This window comes from Danio rerio, chromosome 8 (assembly GCF_052040795.2).
Source record: "Danio rerio strain M-AB ecotype USA chromosome 8, GRCz13ab, whole genome shotgun sequence".
NCBI classification, from domain to species: domain Eukaryota; kingdom Metazoa; phylum Chordata; class Actinopteri; order Cypriniformes; family Danionidae; genus Danio; species Danio rerio.
In genome coordinates, this window is record NC_141028.1 from 26369156 (window position 1) to 26389608 (window position 20453).

At 35.5% G+C, this 20453-nt stretch overlaps 4 protein-coding genes across 7 annotated transcripts; 2 read left to right on the forward strand and 2 right to left on the reverse strand.

Moving 5' to 3' along the window:
• Positions 1–71: 71 nt before the first annotated feature.
• Positions 72–7312, forward strand: LOC141375000 (zinc finger protein 335-like). Its single transcript, XM_087264791.1, has 8 exons — positions 72–214; positions 370–509; positions 1842–1942; positions 2142–2228; positions 3823–3904; positions 4088–4153; positions 4996–5130; positions 6790–7312. The coding sequence occupies exons 2-6, from the start codon at positions 401–403 to the stop codon at positions 4120–4122; spliced, it is 414 nt and encodes a 137-aa protein (XP_087120917.1). The 5' UTR covers positions 72–214; positions 370–400; the 3' UTR covers positions 4123–4153; positions 4996–5130; positions 6790–7312.
• On the reverse strand, positions 4901–8498 carry LOC797120 (serine/threonine-protein kinase pim-1-like). The gene is made up of 7 exons (XM_087264688.1): positions 7675–8498; positions 6776–7144; positions 6398–6492; positions 6168–6218; positions 5660–6032; positions 5207–5380; positions 4901–5109 (listed from the first exon to the last, which is right to left on the reverse strand). Exons 1-7 carry the CDS (start codon positions 7940–7942, stop codon positions 5012–5014), a joined length of 1428 nt encoding a protein of 475 aa, XP_087120814.1. The 5' UTR covers positions 7943–8498; the 3' UTR covers positions 4901–5011.
• On the forward strand, positions 7693–20326 carry LOC108190948 (zinc finger protein 335-like). Of its 4 annotated transcripts, XM_087264790.1 has the most exons (12): positions 7693–7919; positions 8792–8810; positions 8939–9055; positions 10612–11072; positions 11157–11299; positions 11455–11586; positions 12921–13021; positions 13221–13307; positions 14922–15003; positions 15187–15252; positions 16095–16229; positions 17902–20326. In XM_087264790.1, the coding sequence occupies exons 6-10, from the start codon at positions 11478–11480 to the stop codon at positions 15219–15221; spliced, it is 414 nt and encodes a 137-aa protein (XP_087120916.1). In that variant the 5' UTR covers positions 7693–7919; positions 8792–8810; positions 8939–9055; positions 10612–11072; positions 11157–11299; positions 11455–11477; the 3' UTR covers positions 15222–15252; positions 16095–16229; positions 17902–20326. The 4 variants fall into 4 exon arrangements, with proteins under 4 accessions (XP_087120916.1, XP_087120914.1, XP_087120913.1 ...); XM_087264788.1 differs by having other exon boundaries at positions 7734–7919; positions 10612–11299; XM_087264787.1 differs by lacking the exon at positions 7693–7919 and having other exon boundaries at positions 8722–8810; positions 10612–11299.
• Positions 15996–19056, reverse strand: LOC795735 (serine/threonine-protein kinase pim-1-like). Its single transcript, XM_087264719.1, has 7 exons — positions 18778–19056; positions 17888–18256; positions 17510–17604; positions 17280–17330; positions 16772–17144; positions 16306–16479; positions 15996–16208 (listed from the first exon to the last, which is right to left on the reverse strand). The coding sequence occupies exons 1-7, from the start codon at positions 18953–18955 to the stop codon at positions 16111–16113; spliced, it is 1338 nt and encodes a 445-aa protein (XP_087120845.1). The 5' UTR covers positions 18956–19056; the 3' UTR covers positions 15996–16110.
• Positions 20327–20453: the final 127 nt, after the last annotated feature.

Sequence of the window (20453 nt, forward strand, 5' to 3'; positions counted from 1 at the left end):
AGTAGCTTTGTATTAAAGTCTCTGCCTGTGTATAATAAATATAAATGTGTATATGTATATTTTTATCCTAGACTCACATGGCCTTGCATGCATATTTGAGGCCTCATAAATGCACCAGCTGCAGTTTTGCCTCTAAAAACATGAAAGACCTGCGACACCACATGATGACACACACCAACGAGAAGCCTTACTCCTGCCAGGTGTGCGCCTAAAGGTGAGCAACTGAGAAAGAATCATTCAAATAAATTAGCAAATCTTAGAATTTGTACTGTTTACATTATTAATACAGACACAATCATAAATGTTTCCCCAAATTAAACAAAGAAACACATTGCCCCTCATATTGAAACTCTCATAAATTATTTTTAGGTTCAACCGTAACGGACATCTGAAGTTCCACATGGAGAGGCTTCACACTCAGGAGCCGTCTCCCCGTAAAGCTCGCTCCATCCCCTCACAGCAGACCATCATCATCAACAGCGATGAAGAAGCTTTAGCCACACTGCAGAGTAAGTGCTGGAATGAATATAATTGAGTGGAGGAACTATGACGTCAATTTTTATGCAAAAATCCTGAAGCGAATTCCGGTTCCCTTGTCCCAAAGTCAATGGGTTTTGTAAAATGTGGTTTTGGTTAAATCACTTAAATAAGGCTTGTGGCTACCACAAACTCAAGATACTTTCACACTTTATTTTACGACACAAAACACATCAGATACATCCCACTTTTGATTTTATTTGTTTTTATCAGAGACATTATACGTCTTCCAGCTGAACTGGTCTGGAATGCAACCCACTTTAAATTTACAGCTTGTGTTGGACATTTGGATTTGTCTGTTATTTAGTGGAAGTGTTTTCATAAATCATATTTTATATAGGTTGTTTTTTTTTTCTTATTGGGCCTTCATATTGTGTGTAGATAATGACTAGTAGAGACCATTATGACAGATTCATTTGTTTTATCAGGGTTAGGGTATCATTTATTTAAATAAAGCTATTTAATAAAGATTCTGCTTACCATAGGACACTGTCTCTTCCCTGCTTTCAGTAATGCAAAAGTTGTGAATAAATTTGTAAATTATATATAAATATTCAATATCTAATGATTTTTTTGTCTTTTTTTCTTCATGTGAACAAATTTTTAATTATAAATGCAATATTTACACTCCTCCTTAAACTCATTTATACTCACCTTAGAACGTATATCATATGTGACTGTATGGGCTGCTTTTCTCAGTACTTCATAACAAAAAAGATTATTGATGTTCTCTATCCATGACGGCATTTGCAATGGTTTAATAGACTTTTTGATAGACCTTATTTCTGTCGTCTATGAAAAAGAATATGGGATTTGTAATTGACAGTCATAGCTAGGTTTTCACTAAGGTTAACGGGCTATGTGCACACAGGCAATACACTTATTTAAACATTTGTTATGATTAGAATATATAGGCACATTTCTAAAACAGTACAGTACATGTTTGAAAACGTATACACCAACTGTAAAGCAAAACAAATGTATTTCTCATTGGGAAACTATCCAAAAGGCATGTACTGTAGGTCTGTATAAATGTTGTGTGAGGATTATCCTGTTGGACAAAACGTGTAAGTGTAATGAACTGTGTTTGAACACAGAGCTAATTATTTGCAATCTTCGAGAAGTCTATAGGAAAATCTTATGGGGATTTTATTGAAGGAACCAGTTTTATGCTAGCAGCCGATTGGCCTACAAGAGAACATCATAGTTCCTCCACTCTATACTGTAGTCACACAGCCCTGGTCTGTTTATTAGACACATCTTGTTACTTTGTTTCATTATATTTCTTCTTTTGTGATTTATAGATTTGCAGGCGGGTCAAACGGTCATCAGCCCAGAGAGGTTACAGCAAGCGTTGGGTCAGGAACACATCATTGTGGCTCTGGATCAAAGTCTTTCTGACCAGGTACTGCACAGCTACACACTTTCTCATTCACAGCCTGTAATTAATGTTGGTTGGTTATGAAAAATCACAAAGAAGAGCTTTACATTTGAGATTGTATCTAATGCAAGGTGGTTTAGATTTTATAAAGTGGTAAATGTATAAATGTAATATAAATTCAGGTTTTAAAGGCATGTTTTTGACAAAACGCTTCTTTTTCTAGGAGGAGGCGGCATATATTCAGCAGATCACAACAGTAGATGGACAGACCGTACAGCACTTAATGACCGGAGACAACCAGGTCACTGAGGTATGACTCAATTAATAAAGCTTTTTTCAGACAAGCAGTAAACACACACTCTAAAGTTTGGTTTTTAACAGATTTTTAATTTGAACTACATTTTCTAAAATATATAAAATAATAAGTGATTAAGGTTTTAAACCTTTTTGTTTAAATACTTTTGCAGACAAAGTAGCAAAATTTTGTGGTTTGAAGGATAGTGGAAAGTATAAAGATTTCAGTTAATAATTTATTTGTATTTTGGTGCTAAACTATGATATTAAAATAGAGTTTAGGAACATGTTATCAACTGATTCTTGTTTTAATTATGTCTGATAAGATTCTTAGGTCTATTATCTATTGTTACACTGAATTATATTTTAGTTTGTGTCTTCTCATAATCATTGTAAAAAGTTTGACAGTCTACAAAAAAGTTAGGATTAAGTGATTTTCTCCTAAAAACACGCAAAATAATATAAAAACAAGCTTATTTTGCTTTTGCACTTTCATATTTTGTTTTAATGAAAAGCTGCCTTAATGTTGACATCTTTTTGTGAAAACAAGACTATATTTTTTTCTTGTTGTGAGTTTATGATGTTTAAAAGGAATGCTGTAACATTAAGGTGAGACACATGTAATGTGTGCGACAGATCAAGGATGAGGCAGGAATTGATTCAGAATTTAAGCATTTTACTCAATGGTTTAAGCAAAAGATGTAACAATAATAGTAGAAAAAGAAATAAACATTTACAATATTGTCTTTAAACTAAAACAACGATGATACGCCAAATCAAAGAGATTAACAAAACAAAACAATCCTTAAATCTAATGTCTAAACTAGGCGACAAAAATAAATAATATCGATATCTTCAGTCACGACACCCGATGTAAACTAATTAAACTACAAACTCAAAACTACACAGGGGGCGAAACTCAAACTAATCCTAAAAAAATCAATCTAAACTAAAACAAACCTAACAAAAAGGTCATAAAGTTCAGTTTAGAATCACACAACAACCATCAAAGCCTTTACTCAAACCCAGCAAAGTTTAACAAGTAAACTCGAATTACCACAGTAAATAACAAATAATAATAAAAATAATAAATCATCTAATAGCCTAAGCATGACAAAAAATGCAACAGCGTGGCACCCAAAGGTATGCCGAGGCAGAGCGCACACCAAACACTGATCTTTAGCAGCTTTAAATCTCCGCGACTCATCCGGGGATTGGTTGATCTGGCACCATCATAATAATGATGGACGGTTAACTGAACCTATAAGAAAACTAAGAGTGGAGTGAGAAGCTGAGAGAGAAGGGTGAGGAAAATAAATACACAAAAGTAACATCCAAAACAATATATAGTTTTAATGAATCTTACTCCCAACCAGATTTCCATCCCAATCTTTTAATTACTTAGAGACCAAGAAGAAAGTTTTGCAGTGTATGTTTGATTAGGGATGAAGTATACAGGACATATTTTAATATATGATAAAAAACTAAAGCTAAATCACACTTATAGTTTTGACTCTTGAAAATAACACCAGTAAGCGCCTTAAGCCTCATATTTCCTTGTGTTAAATGGCAAAATTAAATTTACTGCCTCTTCCACTCCCTTTTCTCAGGTCCAGTATATCATCTCTCAGGATGGAGTTCAGCATTTGCTCCCAAGAGAGTATGTGCTGGTATCATGGGAAACACATTCAGGTTAGTCTTTGTGCTTTACATCATTCATAACCCAAGAGTCCAGAACTCCTCATGGTTTTTAATGAACAGTTCACTGATGGCTCATCTGATCTGTAACTGCAACCCAAGAAGCATTTTTAGCTTTTTATGGTCTGTTGGATGCTTTTTCATCATCATGACTAAAACCCTGACTTTGAATTGCAGATGGGGGACTGGCAAATCACTCACATTCAGTATGAACATGATGGGATGTTTCTACAGGAACAACAGGTTGAGTTCAGAGCCAATACTAGCACACTTGTTTACTTTGTTCATGTTGTAATTACTGTAATTCAAATGTAACATGATTGCTTATAAATACTTGAACTGTTTGTGTTTACTTAACATTAACAGTAAAACCAATGCATGATGTATGTCTTAACTAAATCAGAAACTTTTATTGTTTTGTTTTGTTAAACATTTTGAGAGGCCTGAAAACAAACCTTTGAAAATTGGTTTTAAAGACCAAGTTTTTGAAAATGCTACAGATTTAAATTAAAATGTTTTCTTTGTAGATTACATGGCATGTAAGTGTAGATTACAGATTACTTAACAATACAACAAAACTATAAACATCATATGTTTGCAGGCACATAGTGTATTTTATAAAAAGAAATTGCCAACTACTGGCCTGACATAAATAGTACAGCATTTTTCGGCCTTTTCACAGACTCATCTGAATGTCACATTCTCATGTTACGATGTTTGTATTTTAAAACATTTCTAAAAACAGTTCTGAATTCACAGTAAAATATTGGAATTTTATATGGATGATTTGCTGATGTCGCAGTGACTGATATGTTTAGGCTTTGGGTCAGCGCTGGACTGTATTCTTTAAAAGTGTAGTTCTAAAAGTGCGCCTTAATGATGCCAGTGGCAACTGCAGTGTGTGTTATAAATGACTGGATGCTGTTCAAACCTCATGCCAGATTTTTGTCACTGGGACTAGATCACAATATAAGCCACATCACAAGTGAGTTCAAAAATATATATTTTTATTAGAGACATACACAAAAACAACTGTAACAATAAAGAAGTGAATAATACAATAACAAGACACTATATATTAACAGCAAAGGTGTCAACTGGCTACTCCAGCATGAACCAGTCGTGGTAAGGCATCTGTCCTAGAAGAATTCTGTGCTCTGGAATCTGCTGCAGACAAGCCCACATCAGATCACAGCATTCTGTGAAAAACAAAAGGAGAGGTGAGATTATTATTATTATTATTATTATTATTGATAATAAACTGATTTTCAACTTGTTCTTTGATGAACATCTCACCTTGAGAGAGGGTAAATTTGGACCAGTCATGCTCCAGGTAGTACAGGTCATACGTCGTTGGGAAATCTCCATGCAGCAATGTGAAGAGAAGAACCCCAAGAGAATAGACAGTCGCTGGTTTGGCATGGTAACATCCTCTTTTGTAAAACTCTGGCGGCATGTACGCTTCTGTGCCTGGAGGAGAGACATTTAGTTGAATCTATGTGTCAGCATCATGTTGATATATATAACAGATGGGTTTCAGGTGTGCTAATTACTGAGCTTTTAAACCGTATATTAATAATGCTTATGTACATTCATGACTAGTGTTGTCAAAAGTATCGATACTGTCATATTTGCTGAGCATGTGAACACCAATGACCAATCAGTGGTGTTTAACTGCGCTCAAATGGACATTTTTTAAATGTCAGTCCCGAAGTCGATACTTTTGACAACCCTATTCAAAACACCTACCAGAAAAGGTGGAGTATGCTGATTCCATCATATAATCTCCGCAGCCGAAGTCAATCAGTTTGACCTCCAGTGTGTTTGGGTTTACAAGCAGGTTTTGCAGCTTAATGTCTCTGTGGAATACTTCCCGGTAGCAGCAAACATTGGCAGCATGAACAGCTTGGCCCATGATAGTTTGTGCCGTTTGCTCGGTGAGGACGCCTCCGTTGAGTTGCAGGAATGCCTCCAGGTCCATACTTGGCGTAGGCCGCTCCATGACCATGACATAATGGTCTTTGAAGACCTGCCAGTCTAGGAGCTGAATTATATTGGCACACCTGGAGCCACTGCTGGCCATACTTGCCAAGGTGATCTCTAGAGGTGGCTGGTCATGAGACTGAAAACAAAATAATGATGTTGGTTTTCAAACAAGGATTTTTAACCACAGCCTGTTGTCTAATATTAAATATAAGACATTTTGAGTTGAACACAGTGACTGAGAAGAGAAAAACAGAAAGTGTAGTGTACTTACAGAGCAGAGATCTTGCATACGTGGTGTCATTTGGGCAAATTTAACAGCCACCTGTTTAAAGAAATAAGCGAACAATTAACATGTGCATCCAAATCATTTCATTCAAATCCTGAACAGAGGTTTCATCAATTTGAATTCTTAGAAATGTCAAAACAATGAAAGCATGTTTCTGATGATGTTCTTTAAATAGTGAACTTCATCAAAGAATTTGAGTCTACAGAAATGAATACCTGCAGACCATCCTGTATGCGGATCCCCTCAAAAACAGAGCCGAAACCTCCTTCACCGAGCTGCTTTCCCAGATTGTAGCGGGAGCTGATGTCATCTGTTAAAAAAGAAGAACATTTAGCTGACTGGACACAAAATCTTATTAAATTATAAACCAAATAAAACACAGAGTTTACAACAAATAAGACTTTCTCCATAAGAAAAAAGATTTTAGGAAATGAAGGAAGTGAAAACTTCTTTACTCTGTTAAAAATAATTTGGGAAATATTTGAAAATGGAAAAAAAATCACAGGAGGGCGAATAATTTTGACTTCAACTGTATAATTTTAAAATGTTTGATGAGCCTAAACAAATGTTATGAATTCTAGCAATAAACTTACTATTGTCCAAACAGGTCTCATCATCTGCTGTAAGACTCAGTGCAGAATCATCAGCGGAGTCATCTTGTGAGACCTTCTGATTCAGTGAAGACTCCGAGTCTTCATCCAGTGCAGAGTCAATGTCAACCTGCACAGAGTCTCCGCTGAACGCTTCAAAGATGCCGTCTGTTGAGAACTGCTGACTCACTGGAGATTCAAAGCTGTTCACTTCAGATTTCACAGTGGAGTCCAAGTCTTCTTCTGCTGGAGCATCAGGAATAGAAGGTTGGAGAACCTCCAGCTCCAGATTGTTCACAGCTGTATGGAAGAATTTCGAGCTACTGATCGGCTCGTCCTGAAGGTCGTGGATCTCCAGCACAGGGAGCGGATCTAAAGAGGGGAAGGAATATCATTAATATGATTCTGTAACTTTTGATTAGATATTTGAAAAGTTCATTTGCAAAAACATCACTCAATGTATTTAATATTTATTTTTGATCTTCATGTTTTTTCTGTATTGAAGTGATAATTAGCAATAAAAAGTATGTTTAAACTATATATCCAAAGGCATAAATACAATTAATTATGAATTTCTTCTGTAAAACACAAAAAAATGCCTATTCTGAAGAATATTGCTGAAATCAGCAGCCATTAAACTTCACTGTAGGAACTCAAAATACTGTAAGTCAATGGCTGAATTCAGTATTTTTGTTCAACACAAGAAAGCATCTCAAACAGGTTTGAGAAATAAATTATGACAGAATATTCATGTTTATGTGAACTGTCTCTTTAAGAAACTACCTAAAATCCTCAAATGTTTCCAGTTAATTTTATTTCTTATCTTTAAACAGCTACTCTGACATGTTCGGTGTGTTTAACAGTATGTTTTTTAGTAATTAAAATTCATAAACCTAATTTACCATCAACAGTAGCTCTTCTGGGGAAACAGGCTTGGAAGAGGGAAGACTTTTTCTGTCTCCCTGTCTGTTTTCTTGCAACGACGGGCGGGTCATCAGTTATCGGATGACGGTGGTTTTCTGCCGTGTTGCCGGTGGATGCGAGTGGCTCACGGGGTGGTTTGTGTGCACACTTGATACCGAACGCTTTCTTTAAACGGGAAATTAACTTTGAAAAAGCCATTTTATCACCGTTGTGTGGAATCGCAGTAAGTACTGAACTACTTGTCATCCAAAGAAGCAATGAGGATTTCTGCTGGATTCAGTCAGCGTTAATTAGCCACTAATGATGTCAGAGTTACGTGGTTCCATTTGGAACGCGAAAGAACATTTTCAAAACACGCGGGGACTTTTTAAAACACAATAACTTAAACAATTAATGCAGGGCCGCGCTTGACTGACTGGCTAATTCGCCTTAAAGTGACCACACCTCCACGTTATACACACACACACACACACACACACATATATATATGTGTGCGTGATAATAGTTTTTCTTCTGGAGAAAGTCTTATTTGTTTTATTTCAGCTAGAATAAAAACAGTTTGAATTTTTTAAAGAACATTTTAAGGTCAAAATGATTAGCACCTTCAAGCTATATTTTTTCAAGATAATCTACAGAACAAACCATCATTATACAATAACTTGCCTCATTACCCTAACCTGCCTAGTTAACGTAATTAACCTAGTTAAGCCTTTAAATGTCCCTTTAAGCTGTTTAGAAGTGTCTTGAAAAATGTCTAGTCAAATATTATGTTCTGTCATCATGGCAAAGATGAATTAAATCAGTTATTAAAAATGAGTTAAAACTATTATGTTTAGAAATGAGCTGAAAAAAATCTGCTCTCTGTTAAACAGAAATTGGGAGAAAAAAAATTACAGGGGGGTTAATAATTCAGGGGGGCTAATAATTCTGACTTTAACTGTATGCATATATATATATATATATATATATATATATATATATATATATATATATATATATATATATATATATATAGAGGTCTGCATGTTATTACAAAACACATTCATACAATTCACACCTGATTACAGTGTTCTTGTTCTTGTTTTTTCTTTTTAGGAGCCGAAAGATAGATGTGGTAAGATTTAAGATGCAGAAATAATATTTTAAAATTTCTTTTATTGACATGATATATTACTAACTCTGACCAGTCTGATGAGGTCAGAGTTTTTTATGTGAGAACAGTCTTGTTTCAACCCTTAACAGGTTTCCAAGGTGTCTGAGTTTCCATGTCCCATCTGCAGTCGAGTATACCCCATGCAGAAACGCCTGACACAACACATGAAGACACACAGCACAGAGAAACCTCACATGTGTGACAAGGTAAAGCTTTTGAATGCTGCAAATAAACTCTGGAGGGAAAAAAGCTGAGTTCATAAGACATGTTCAATTCCACCGAATGCCTGTTTTGTTATGGTTGGTTTAATGAGGATTCAGTCCACTTCAATATAATAGTAATTGTTGAAGGAAGTGATTCTCTGTAGAGCAGCTCTAACACAGGCAGGAAACACTGCTTTTCATTTACTATGTTAACACTAGTGTAAATGTGTTGCTTTGCAGTTTGGGAAAAGAAGCGGTACACTTTCAAAATGCATCTTTTCACACACATACAAAACTGTGGCAACAGCCTGTAATTGAGATGTCTGGACAAGTATATATGTTTGTTTCCCTATAAAAATGTTTACTTGTTTGATGAACAGTCATAGTATCTATTTCTATCTGTGATCCTTTGTCAGGTTTAAGTGTGAGTTCTGCAAGTTCTTGTGATGTTTTTAATTATTAGGACTGTTTATACTTCCAATAGGGCTGGGCGATTAAAAGCAGACAATAATTTGTGCATTTTCTCAGTAAAGCTGGTTCTAATAAACATCCAGCACATGCGTTCAGATGCAGTAGCTTTTACTACACACTACACTGAGTTATTTACACTGATAAGCTATGCAAAACTCTGATTAGATTTAATCTATTGATAATGACAAACAAATAATCATTCTGTGATAATGACAGCTGCATCACTTCTCAAACTTTGTGTAATAAAGGCTGCACTTGAAATTACGGCATTACAGACCATTTAGGGCAGTGTTTCTTAACCACGTTCCTGGAGGACCACCAGCTCTGCACATTTTCCAAATCTTCCTAATCAAACACACCTGAGTCAGATCATCAGCTCTTTAGCAGAGACTGAAAGACCTGTAATAGATGTGACAAATTAGACATCCAAAACATGCAGTGTTGGTGGTCCTCCAGGAACGTGGTTGAGAAACACTGATTTAAAGGTATGTAAACAACCTAATTAAGGTCCTAACCTATTTCATGTTTTGCACGTTAAATTTCTGTAGCTTTAGAGAATTCAAAATAGTACAATATTCTGTTTATTCAACAAGTGCTAGTGGTATTTCCTGGGTTTCTTTATGGGCATTTGGGGTTTCTGTGAGAGCACCCTCTGGCTTTTGGCAGAGATTTACTATAGATCACACCATGCCTCCCTGACAAGATATGCATGAGAATGTATGATTTGCTCAATCGAGTTCACAATTTTTCATTACCAATAATGAAACAGGGCTGTTCAATATTTGATTCTGATTGGCTAATGAACATTTTGAGGTCTGCAATTTATTTTTATGGAATCAAACAGCTAAAGAAGTTCCAGGCAGGCACTATGCTGAATGATTTCAATTGTTTCATAGACCACAAATGGCAGAAATCTCATCACAGTAAAACTATAGGCTTTAGGTGTGGTAACTGTAGTACAAGTGGGATAAATGACTCTGATCTATTGAAGTTGCAGTACTTTTCTAACAATTCAATGCCTGTCAACAATTATGCCTTAGTTAAATTGGTGGAATGTTTTCTGATCATGTCTGTTTGTCTTTACCCAGGTGAAAAGCCCTTTTGTGCCACTTCACGACGCAACACAGGAAGAACTCATTTATAATAACTGAGACTTTCGAAGAGTGAAACACTCTTTGACGGCAGACGCTAGGGTTGTGCCGATAGACGATGCCATCTTCTATCGCAGATGGCCGACAAACTTCACGGTGCTGAGCTGGCATCGGGATCCATCGCCTCGCCCCATATTTATATTTATATGTAACTTATTATGTAACTTATTATTTGCATATCTATCCCTATGAGGAAAAGATTTTTCAGATTTCAGAAAATAATACCCTCTCTGAATGTAGCTATTAAAGAGACAGGATCCTTAAATTATTTGTTTCAGACACTCTGAGAAAAGATTCAGAATCTGTTGCAAATGGGTGTAAATCATTTGACTTGCAAAACAAAATGAAGGCACTTTAATATAACATTGTGTTTAAAAAAGCGCACAGACTGACAAAACGTAAGTGTAGGGGAAGTAGCTTTGTATTAAAGTCTCTGCCTGTGTATAATAAATATAAATGTGTATATATATATTTTATCCTAGACTCACATGGCCTTGCATGCATATTTGAGGCCTCATAAATGCACCAGCTGCAGTTTTGCCTCTAAAAACATGAAAGACCTGCGACACCACATGATGACACACACCAACGAGAAGCCTTACTCCTACCAGGTGTGCGCCTAAAGGTGAGCAACTGAGAAAGAATCATTCAAATAAATTAGCAAATCTTAGAATTTGTACTGTTTACATTATTAATACAGACACAATCATAAATGTTTCCCCAAATTAAACAAAGAAACACATTGCCCCTCATATTGAAACTCTCATAAATTATTTTTAGGTTCAACCGTAACGGCCATCCACATGGAGAGGCTTCACACTCAGGAGCCGTCTCCCCGTAAAGCTCGCTCCGTCCCCTCACAGCAGACCATCATCATCAACAGCGATGAAGAAGCTTTAGCCACACTGCAGAGTAAGTGCTGGAATGAATATAATTGAGTGGAGGAACTATGACGTCAATTTTTATGCAAAAATCCTGAAGCGAATTCCGGTTCCCTTGTCCCAAAGTCAATGGGTTTTGTAAAATGTGGTTTTGGTTAAATCACTTAAATAAGGTTTGTTGCTACCACAAACTCAAGATACTTTCACACTTTATTTTACGACACAAAACACATCAGATACATCCCACTTTTGATTTTATTTGTTTTTATCAGAGACATTATACGTCTTCCAGCTGAACTGGTCTGGAATGCAACCCGCTTTAAATTTACAGCTTGTGTTGGACATTTGGATTTGTCTGTTATTTAGTGGAAGTGTTTTCATAAATCATATTTTATATAGGTTGTTGTATTTTTTCTTATTGGGCCTTCATATTGTGTGTAGATAATGACTAGTAGAGACCATTATGACAGATTCATTTGTTTTATCAGGGTTAGAGTATCATTTATTTAAATAAAGCTATTTAATAAAGATTCTGCTTACTATAGGACACTGTCTCTTCCCTGCTTTCAGTAATGCAAAAGTTGTGAATAAATTTGTAAATTATATATAAATAATCACTATCTAATGATTTTTTTGTCTTTTTTTCTTCATGTGAACAAATTTTTAATTATAAATGCAATATTTACACTCCTCCTTAAACTCATTTATACTCACCTTAGAACGTATATCATATGTGACTGTATGGGCTGCTTTTCTCAGTACTTCATAACAAAAAAGATTATTGATGTTCTCTATCCATGACGGCATTTGCAATGGTTTAATAGACTTTTTGATAGACCTTATTTCTGTCGTCTATGAAAAAGAATATGGGATTTGTAATTGACAGTCATAGCTAGGTTTTCACTAAGGTTAACGGGCTATGTGCACACAGGCAATACACTTATTTAAACATGTGTTATGATTAGAATATATAGGCACATTTCTAAAACAGTACAGTACATGTTTGAAAACGTATACACCAACTGTAAAGCAAAACAAATGTATTGCTCATTGGGAAACTATCCAAAAGGCATGTACTGTAGGTCTGTATAAATGTTGTGTGAGGATTATCCTGTTGGACAAAACGTGTAAGTGTAATGAACTGTGTTTGAACACAGAGCTAATTATTTGCAATCTTCGAGAAGTCTATAGGAAAATCTTATGGGGATTTTATTGAAGGAACCAGTTTTATGCTAGCAGCCGATTGGCCTACAAGGTGACATCATAGTTCCTCCACTCTATTACTGTAGTCACACAGCCCTGGTCTGTTTATTAGACACATCTTGTTACTTTGTTTCATTATATTTCTTCTTTTGTGATTTATAGATTTGCAGGCGGGTCAAACGGTCATCAGCCCAGAGAGGTTACAGCAAGCGTTGGGTCAGGAACACATCATTGTGGCTCTGGATCAAAGTCTTTCTGACCAGGTACTGCACAGCTACACACTTTCTCATTCACAGCCTGTAATTAATGTTGGGTGGTTATGAAAAATCACAAAGAAGAGCTTTACATTTGAGATTGTATCTAATGCAAGGTGGTTTAGATTTTATAAAGTGGTAAATGTATAAATGTAATATAAATTCAGGTTTTAAAGGCATGTTTTTGACAAAACGCTTCTTTTTCTAGGAGGAGGCGGCATATATTCAGCAGATCACAACAGTAGATGGACAGACCGTACAGCACTTAATGACCGGAGACAACCAGGTCACTGAGGTATGACTCAATTAATAAAGCTTTTTTCAGACAAGCAGTAAACACACACTCTAAAGTTTGGTTTTTAACAGATTTTTAATTTGAACTACATTTTCTAAAATATATAAAATAATAAGTGATTAAGGTTTTAAACCTTTTTGTTTAAATACTTTTGCAGACAAAGTAGCAAAATTTTGTGGTTTGAAGGATAGTGGAAAGTATAAAGATTTCAGTTAATAATTTATTTGTATTTTGGTGCTAAACTATGATATTAAAATAGAGTTTAGGAACATGTTATCAACTGATTCTTGTTTTAATTATGTCTGACAAGATTCTTAGGTCTATTATCTATTGTTACACTGAATTATATTTTAGTTTGTGTCTTCTCATAATCATTGTAAAAAGTTTGACAGTCTACAAAAAAGTTAGGATTAAGTGATTTTCTCCTAAAAACACGCAAAATAATATAAAAACAAGCTTATTTTGCTTTTGCACTTTCATATTTTGTTTTAATGAAAAGCTGCCTTAATGTTGACATCTTTTTGTGAAAACAAGACTATATTTTTTCTTGTTGTGAGTTTATGATGTTTAAAAGGAATGCTGTAACATTAAGGTGAGACACATGTAATGTGTGCGACAGATCAAGGATGAGGCAGGAATCGATTCAGAATTTAAGCATTTTACTCAATGGTTTAAGCAAAAGATGTAACAATAATAGTAGAAAAAGAAATAAACATTTACAATATTGTCTTTAAACTAAAACAACGATGATACGCCAAATCAAAGAGATTAACAAAACAAAACAATCCTTAAATCTAATGTCTAAACTAGGCGACAAAAATAAATAATGAAAATAAAATCTATATCTTCAGTCACGACACCCGATGTAAACTAATTAAACTACAAACTCAAAACTACACAGGCGGCGAAACTCAAACTAATCCTAAAAAAATCAATCTAAACTAAAACAAACCTTACAAGAAGGTCATAAGGTTCAGTTTAGAATCACACAACAACCATCAAAGCCTTTACTCAAACCCAGCAAAGTTTAACAAGTAAACTCGAATTACCACAGTAAATAACAAATAATAATAAAAATAATAAATCATCTAATAGCCTAAGCATGACAGAAAATGCAACAGCGTGGCACCCAAAGGTATGCCGAGGCAGAGCGCACACCAAACACTGATCTTTAGCAGCTTTAAATCTCCGCGACTCATCCGGGGATTGGTTGATCTGGCACCATCATAATAATGATGGACGGTTAACTGAACCTATAAGAAAACTAAGAGTGGAGTGAGAAGCTGAGAGAGAAGGGTGAGGAAAATAAATACACAAAAGTAACATCCAAAACAATATATAGTTTTAATGAATCTTACTCCCAACCACTTTACTTTGTTTTGTTTTTTCCCAATCTTTTAATTACTTAGAGACCAAGAAGAAAGTTTTGCAGTGTATGTTTGATTAGGGATGAAGTATACAGGACATATTTTAATATATGATAAAAAACTAAAGCTAAATCACACTTATAGTTTTGACTCTTGAAAATAACACCAGTAAGCGCCTTAAGCCTCATATTTCCTTGTGTTAAATGGCAAAATTAAATTTACTGCCTCTTCCACTCCCTTTTCTCAGGTCCAGTATATCATCTCTCAGGATGGAGTTCAGCATTTGCTCCCAAGAGAGTATGTGCTGGTATCATGGGAAACACATTCAGGTTAGTCTTTGTGCTTTACATCATTCATAACCCAAGAGTCCAGAACTCCTCATGGTTTTTAATGAACAGTTCACTGATGGCTCATCTGATCTGTAACTGCAACCCAAGAAGCATTTTTAGCTTTTTATGGTCTGTTGGATGCTTTTTCATCATCATGACTAAAACCCTGACTTTGAATTGCAGATGGGGGACTGGCAAATCACTCACATTCAGTATGAACATGATGGGATGTTTCTACAGGAACAACAGGTTGAGTTCAGAGCCAATACTAGCACACTTGTTTACTTTGTTCATGTTGTAATTACTGTAATTCAAATGTAACATGATTGCTTATAAATACTTGAACTGTTTGTGTTTACTTAACATTAACAGTAAAACCAATGCATGATGTATGTCTTAACTAAATCAGAAACTTTATTGTTTTGTTTTGTTAAACATTTTGAGAGGCCTGAAAACAAACCTTTGAAAATTGGTTTGAAAGACCAAGTTTTTGAAAATGCTACAGATTTAAATTAAAATGTTTTCATTGTAGATTACATGGCATGTAAGTGTAGATTACAGATTACTTAACAATACAACAAAACTATAAACATCATATGTTTGCAGGCACATAGTGTATTTTATAAAAAGAAATTGCCAACTACTGGCCTGACATAAATAGTACAGCATTTTTCGGCCTTTTTCACAGACTCATCTGAATGTCACATTCTCATGTTACGATGTTTGTATTTTAAAACATTTCTAAAAACAGTTCTGAATTCACAGTAAAATATTGGAATTTTATATGGATGATTTGCTGATGTCGCAGTGACTGATATGTTTAGGCTTTGGGTCAGCGCTGGACTGTATTCTTTAAAAGTGTAGTTCTAAAAGTGCGCCTTAATGACGCCAGTGGCAACTGCAGTGTGTGTTATAAATGACTGGATGCTGTTCAAACCTCATGCCAGATTTTTGTCACTGGGACTAGATCACAATATAAGCCACATCACAAGTGAGTTCAAAAATATATATTTTTATTAGAGACATACACAAAAACAACTGTAACAATAAAGAAGTGAATAATACAATAACAAGACACTATATATTAACAGCAAAGGTGTCAACTGGCTACTCCAGCATGAACCAGTCGTGGTAAGGCATCTGTCCTAGAAGAATTCTGTGCTCTGGAATCTGCTGCAGACAAGCCCACATCAGATCACAGCATTCTGTGAAAAACAAAAGGAGAGGTGAGATTATTATTATTATTATTATTATTATTATTAGTAAACTGTTTTTTAACTTGTTCTTTGATGAACATCTCACCTTGAGAGAGGGTAAATTTGGACCAGTCATGCTCCAGGTAGTACAGGTCATACGTCGTTGGAAAATCTCCATGCAGCAATGTGAAGAGAAGAACCCCAAGAGAATAGACAGTTGCTGGTTTGGCATGGTAACATCCTCTTTTGTAAAACTCTGGCGGCATGTACGCTTCTGTGCCTGGAGGAGAGACATTTAGTTAAATCTCTGTGTCAGCATCATGTTGATAAATATACCAGATGGGTTTCAGGTGTGCTAATTACTGAGCTTTTAAACCGTATATTAATAATGCTTATGTACATTCATAACTAGTGTTGTCAAAAGTATCGATACTGACACTCATCACAGTCATATTTGCTGAGCATGTGAACACCAATGGCCAATCAGTGTTGTTTAACAGCGTTCAATTGGACATTTTTAAAATGTCAGTCCCAAAGTCGATACTTTTGACAACCCTATTTAAAACACCTACCAGAAAAGGTGGAGTATGCTGATTCCATCATGTAATCTCCGCAGCCGAAGTCAATCAGCTTGACCTCCAGTGTGTTTGGGTTTACAAGCAGGTTTTGCAGCTTAATGTCTCTGTGGAATACTTCCCGGTAGCAGCAAACATTGGCAGCATGAACAGCTTGGCCCATGATAGTTTGTGCCGTTTGCTCGGTGAGGACGCCTCCGTTGAGTTGCAGGAATGCCTCCAGGTCCATACTTGGCGTAGGCCGCTCCATGACCATGACATAATGGTCTTTGAAGACCTGCCAGTCAAGGAGCTGAATTATATTGGCACACCTGGAGCCACTGCTGGCCATACTTGCCAAGGTGATCTCTAGAGGTGGCTGGTCATGAGACTGAAAACAAAATAATGATGTTGGTTTTCAAACAAGGATTTTTAACCACAGCCTGTTGTCTAATATTAAATATAAGACATTTTGAGTTGAACACAGTGACTGAGAAGAGAAAAACAGAAAGTGTAGTGTACTTACAGAGCAGAGATCTCGCATACGTGGTGTCATCTGGGCAAATTTAACAGCCACCTGTTTAAAGAAATAAGCGAACAATTAACATGTGCATCCAGATCATTTCATTCAAATCCTGAACAGAGGTTTCATCAATTTGAATTCTCAGAAAAGTCAAAACAATGAAAGCATGTTTCTGATGATGTTCTTTAAATAGTGAACTTCATCAAAGAATTTGAGTCTACAGAAATGAATACCTGCAGACCATCCTGTATGCGGATCCCCTCAAAAACGGAGCCGAAACCTCCTTCACCGAGCTGCTTTCCCAGATTGTAGCGGGAGCTGATGTCATCTGTTAAAAAAGAAGAACATTTAGCTGACTGGACACAAAATCTTATTCAATTATAAACCAAATAAAACACAGAGTTTACAACAAATAAGACTTTCTCCATAAGAAAAAATATTATAGGAAATGAAGGAAGTGAAAACTTCTTTACTCTGTTAAACATCTTTTGGGAAATATTTGAAAATGGAAAAAAAATCACAGGAGGGCGAATAATTTTGACTTCAACTGTATAATTTTAAAATGTTTGATAAGCCTCAACAAATGTTATGAATTCTAGCAATAAACTTACTATTGTCCAAACAGGTCTCATCATCTGCTGTAAGACTCAGTGCAGAATCATCAGCGGAGTCATCTTGTGAGACCTTCTGGTTCAGTGAAGACTCCGAGTCTTCATCCAGTGCAGAGTCAATGTCAACCTGCACAGAGTCTCCGCTGAACGCTTCAAAGATGCCATCTGTTGAGAACTGCTGGCTCACTGGAGATTCAAAGCTGTTCACTTCAGATTTCACAGTGAAGTTCAAGTCTTCTTCTGCTGGAGCATCAGGAATTGAAGGTTGGAGAACCTCCATCTCCAGATTGTTCACAGCAGTGTGAAAGAATTTCGAGCTACTGATCGGCTCGTCCTGTAGGTCGTGGATCTCCAGTGCAGGGAGCGGATCTAAAGAGGGGAAGGAATATCATTAATATGATTCTGTAACTCTTTTGACTAGATATTTGAAGTTAATTTGCAAAGACATCACTCAATGTATTTTATTATAATCTTGCAGTTTTTCTGTATTGAAGTGATAATTAGCAATAAAAAAGTATGTTTAAACTATATATCTAAAGGCATAAATACAATTAATTATGAATTTCTTCTTTTAAACACAAAAATAGACCTATTCTGAAGAATATTCCTGAAATCAGCAGCCATTAAACTTCACTGTAGGAACTCAAAATACTGGAAGTCAATGGCTGAATTCAGTATTTGTGTTCAACACAAGAAAGCACCTGAAACAGGTTTTAGGAGTGAATTATGACAGAATATTCACGTTTATGTGAACTGTCCCTTTTAAGAAACTACCTAAAATTCTTAAATGTTTCTAGTCAATTTTATTTCTTATCTTTAAACAGCTACTCTGACATGTTCGGTGTGTTTTAGCATTGTTTTAGTAATTAAAATTCATAAACCTAATTTACCATCAACAGTAGCTCTTCTGGGGAAACAGGCTTGGAAGAGGGGCGGGTCATCGGTTATCGGATGACGGTGGTTTTCTGTCATGTTGCCGGTGGATTTAAGCGGCTCACGGGGTGGTTCGTGTGCACACTTGATACCGAACGCTTTCTTTAAACGGGAAATTAACTTTGAAAAGGCCATTTTATCACCGTTGTGTGGAATCGCAGTAAATACTGAACTACTAGTCGTCGAAAGAAGCAATGAGGGTTTCTGCTTGATTCAGTCAGCGTTAATTAGCCACTGATGATGTCAGAGTTACGTGGTTCCATTTGGAACGCGAAAGAACATTTTCAAAACACGCGGGGACTTTTTAAAACACAATAACTCAAACAACTAATGCAGGGCCGCGCTAGACTGACTGGCTAATTTGCCTTAAAGTGCCCACACATCCACGTTATACACACACACACACACTTAGGTCAGAATTATTATTCCCCCTTTTTCTTTTCAGTTTAGTCCCATTATTAATCTTAGTCGACACAGCAGATTGAACCACCAACTTTTCCAGCATATGTTTTACACAGCAGATGCTCTTCCTGCTGCAAGCCACCTCTGGGAAACCTTTTAATTTTTTCTCTATTAAATATTTCAAAAATTACATTTAAGAGAGCAGTGAAATTTTCACAGTATGTCTGATATTTTTCTTCTGCAGTTTTATTATTTATTGAGTATAGTATAAATATTACTTATTATTAAGTCTTATTTGTTTTGGCTAGAATAAAAGCAGTTTTTATTACATTTTAACGTCATATTATTAGCCCATTTAAGCTATTTTTTTTCCAATGGTCCACAGAACAAACCATCATTATACAATAACTTGCCTAATTACCATAACCTGCCTAGTTACCCTAACTAACCTAGTTAAGCCTTTAAATGTCATTTTAAGCTGTTTAGAAGTGTCTTGAAAAATGTCCAGTCAAATATTATTTACTGTGATTATGGCAAAGATAAAATAAGTCTTTCACGATGTAATTTCTCATTTTAATAATAGTTTTAAAGGATATCTGTGTGGTATTTAGTGACTCATTATGTTTTTAATTTAAATGAACTAATTTAGTAATGTTTGTATGTAACTGGACTTGTAAAAAAAATTTTATCTAAAACTTCTTCTCAATTAACATTAGTGACAACATTAGAAAACCATAGATAAGAGCTGACAGTTACTTACAGCCATTTATTTATTACTATCCTGGGTTTTGCTTTCATTTGCAAATTTCTTTTAAAATGTAGCACTTAATATTTAATTAGTTTCTGTCATTTGAAAGTAATTGTTTACAGTATTGCAATATTTCCGTCTCTATTGTAATGTTACACTACTTTTGCATTGAATCTGAGCTCATTTTCGATATCATGGGTATGACCTATTATCTAGACTGTATATCAGTGGTTCCTAACTGTTTAGAGTGGCATACTCCTAACATCCTTCTCCATTCTCTTTTCCGCTCAGACTGCAGTCTCTTCATTTAAGCACACTATTTGCAATTTAAATAAACATTTTCTGTGAATTCTTTACCTTTATGAATTCTTCTTTTTTTACATGAATAATGTTTAGAATAAAGTATAAAGAAAAATATACAACTATAGTCAAAATTATGTTTTCCATGCATTAACTGAGCCCGCCAGTAGGTGGCAGTAAAGC

Excerpts from the sequence above, each read along its gene's own strand:
- LOC141375000 (XM_087264791.1), top strand. The coding sequence starts at position 401 with ATGGAGAGGCTTCACACTCAGGAGCCGTCTCCCCGTAAAGCTCGCTCC. Across the intron at positions 510-1,841 it reads AGCTTTAGCCACACTGCAGA|ATTTGCAGGCGGGTCAAACG; the intron begins GTAAGTGCTGGA and ends TGTGATTTATAG. Across the intron at positions 3,905-4,087 it reads ATCATGGGAAACACATTCAG|ATGGGGGACTGGCAAATCAC; the intron begins GTTAGTCTTTGT and ends TTTGAATTGCAG.
- LOC797120 (XM_087264688.1), bottom strand. The coding sequence starts at position 7,942 with ATGACAAGTAGTTCAGTACTTACTGCGATTCCACACAACGGTGATAAA. Across the intron at positions 6,493-6,775 it reads TGAGACCTGTTTGGACAATA|ATGACATCAGCTCCCGCTAC; the intron begins GTAAGTTTATTG and ends CTTTTTTAACAG. Across the intron at positions 5,110-5,206 it reads CAAATTTACCCTCTCTCAAG|AATGCTGTGATCTGATGTGG; the intron begins GTGAGATGTTCA and ends TGTTTTTCACAG.
- LOC108190948 (XM_087264790.1), top strand. The coding sequence starts at position 11,478 with ATGGAGAGGCTTCACACTCAGGAGCCGTCTCCCCGTAAAGCTCGCTCC. Across the intron at positions 11,587-12,920 it reads AGCTTTAGCCACACTGCAGA|ATTTGCAGGCGGGTCAAACG; the intron begins GTAAGTGCTGGA and ends TGTGATTTATAG. Across the intron at positions 13,308-14,921 it reads GAGACAACCAGGTCACTGAG|GTCCAGTATATCATCTCTCA; the intron begins GTATGACTCAAT and ends CCCTTTTCTCAG.
- LOC795735 (XM_087264719.1), bottom strand. The coding sequence starts at position 18,955 with ATGGCCTTTTCAAAGTTAATTTCCCGTTTAAAGAAAGCGTTCGGTATC. Across the intron at positions 18,257-18,777 it reads CAGAAGAGCTACTGTTGATG|ATCCGCTCCCTGCACTGGAG; the intron begins GTAAATTAGGTT and ends TCCCCTCTTTAG. Across the intron at positions 17,605-17,887 it reads TGAGACCTGTTTGGACAATA|ATGACATCAGCTCCCGCTAC; the intron begins GTAAGTTTATTG and ends CTTTTTTAACAG.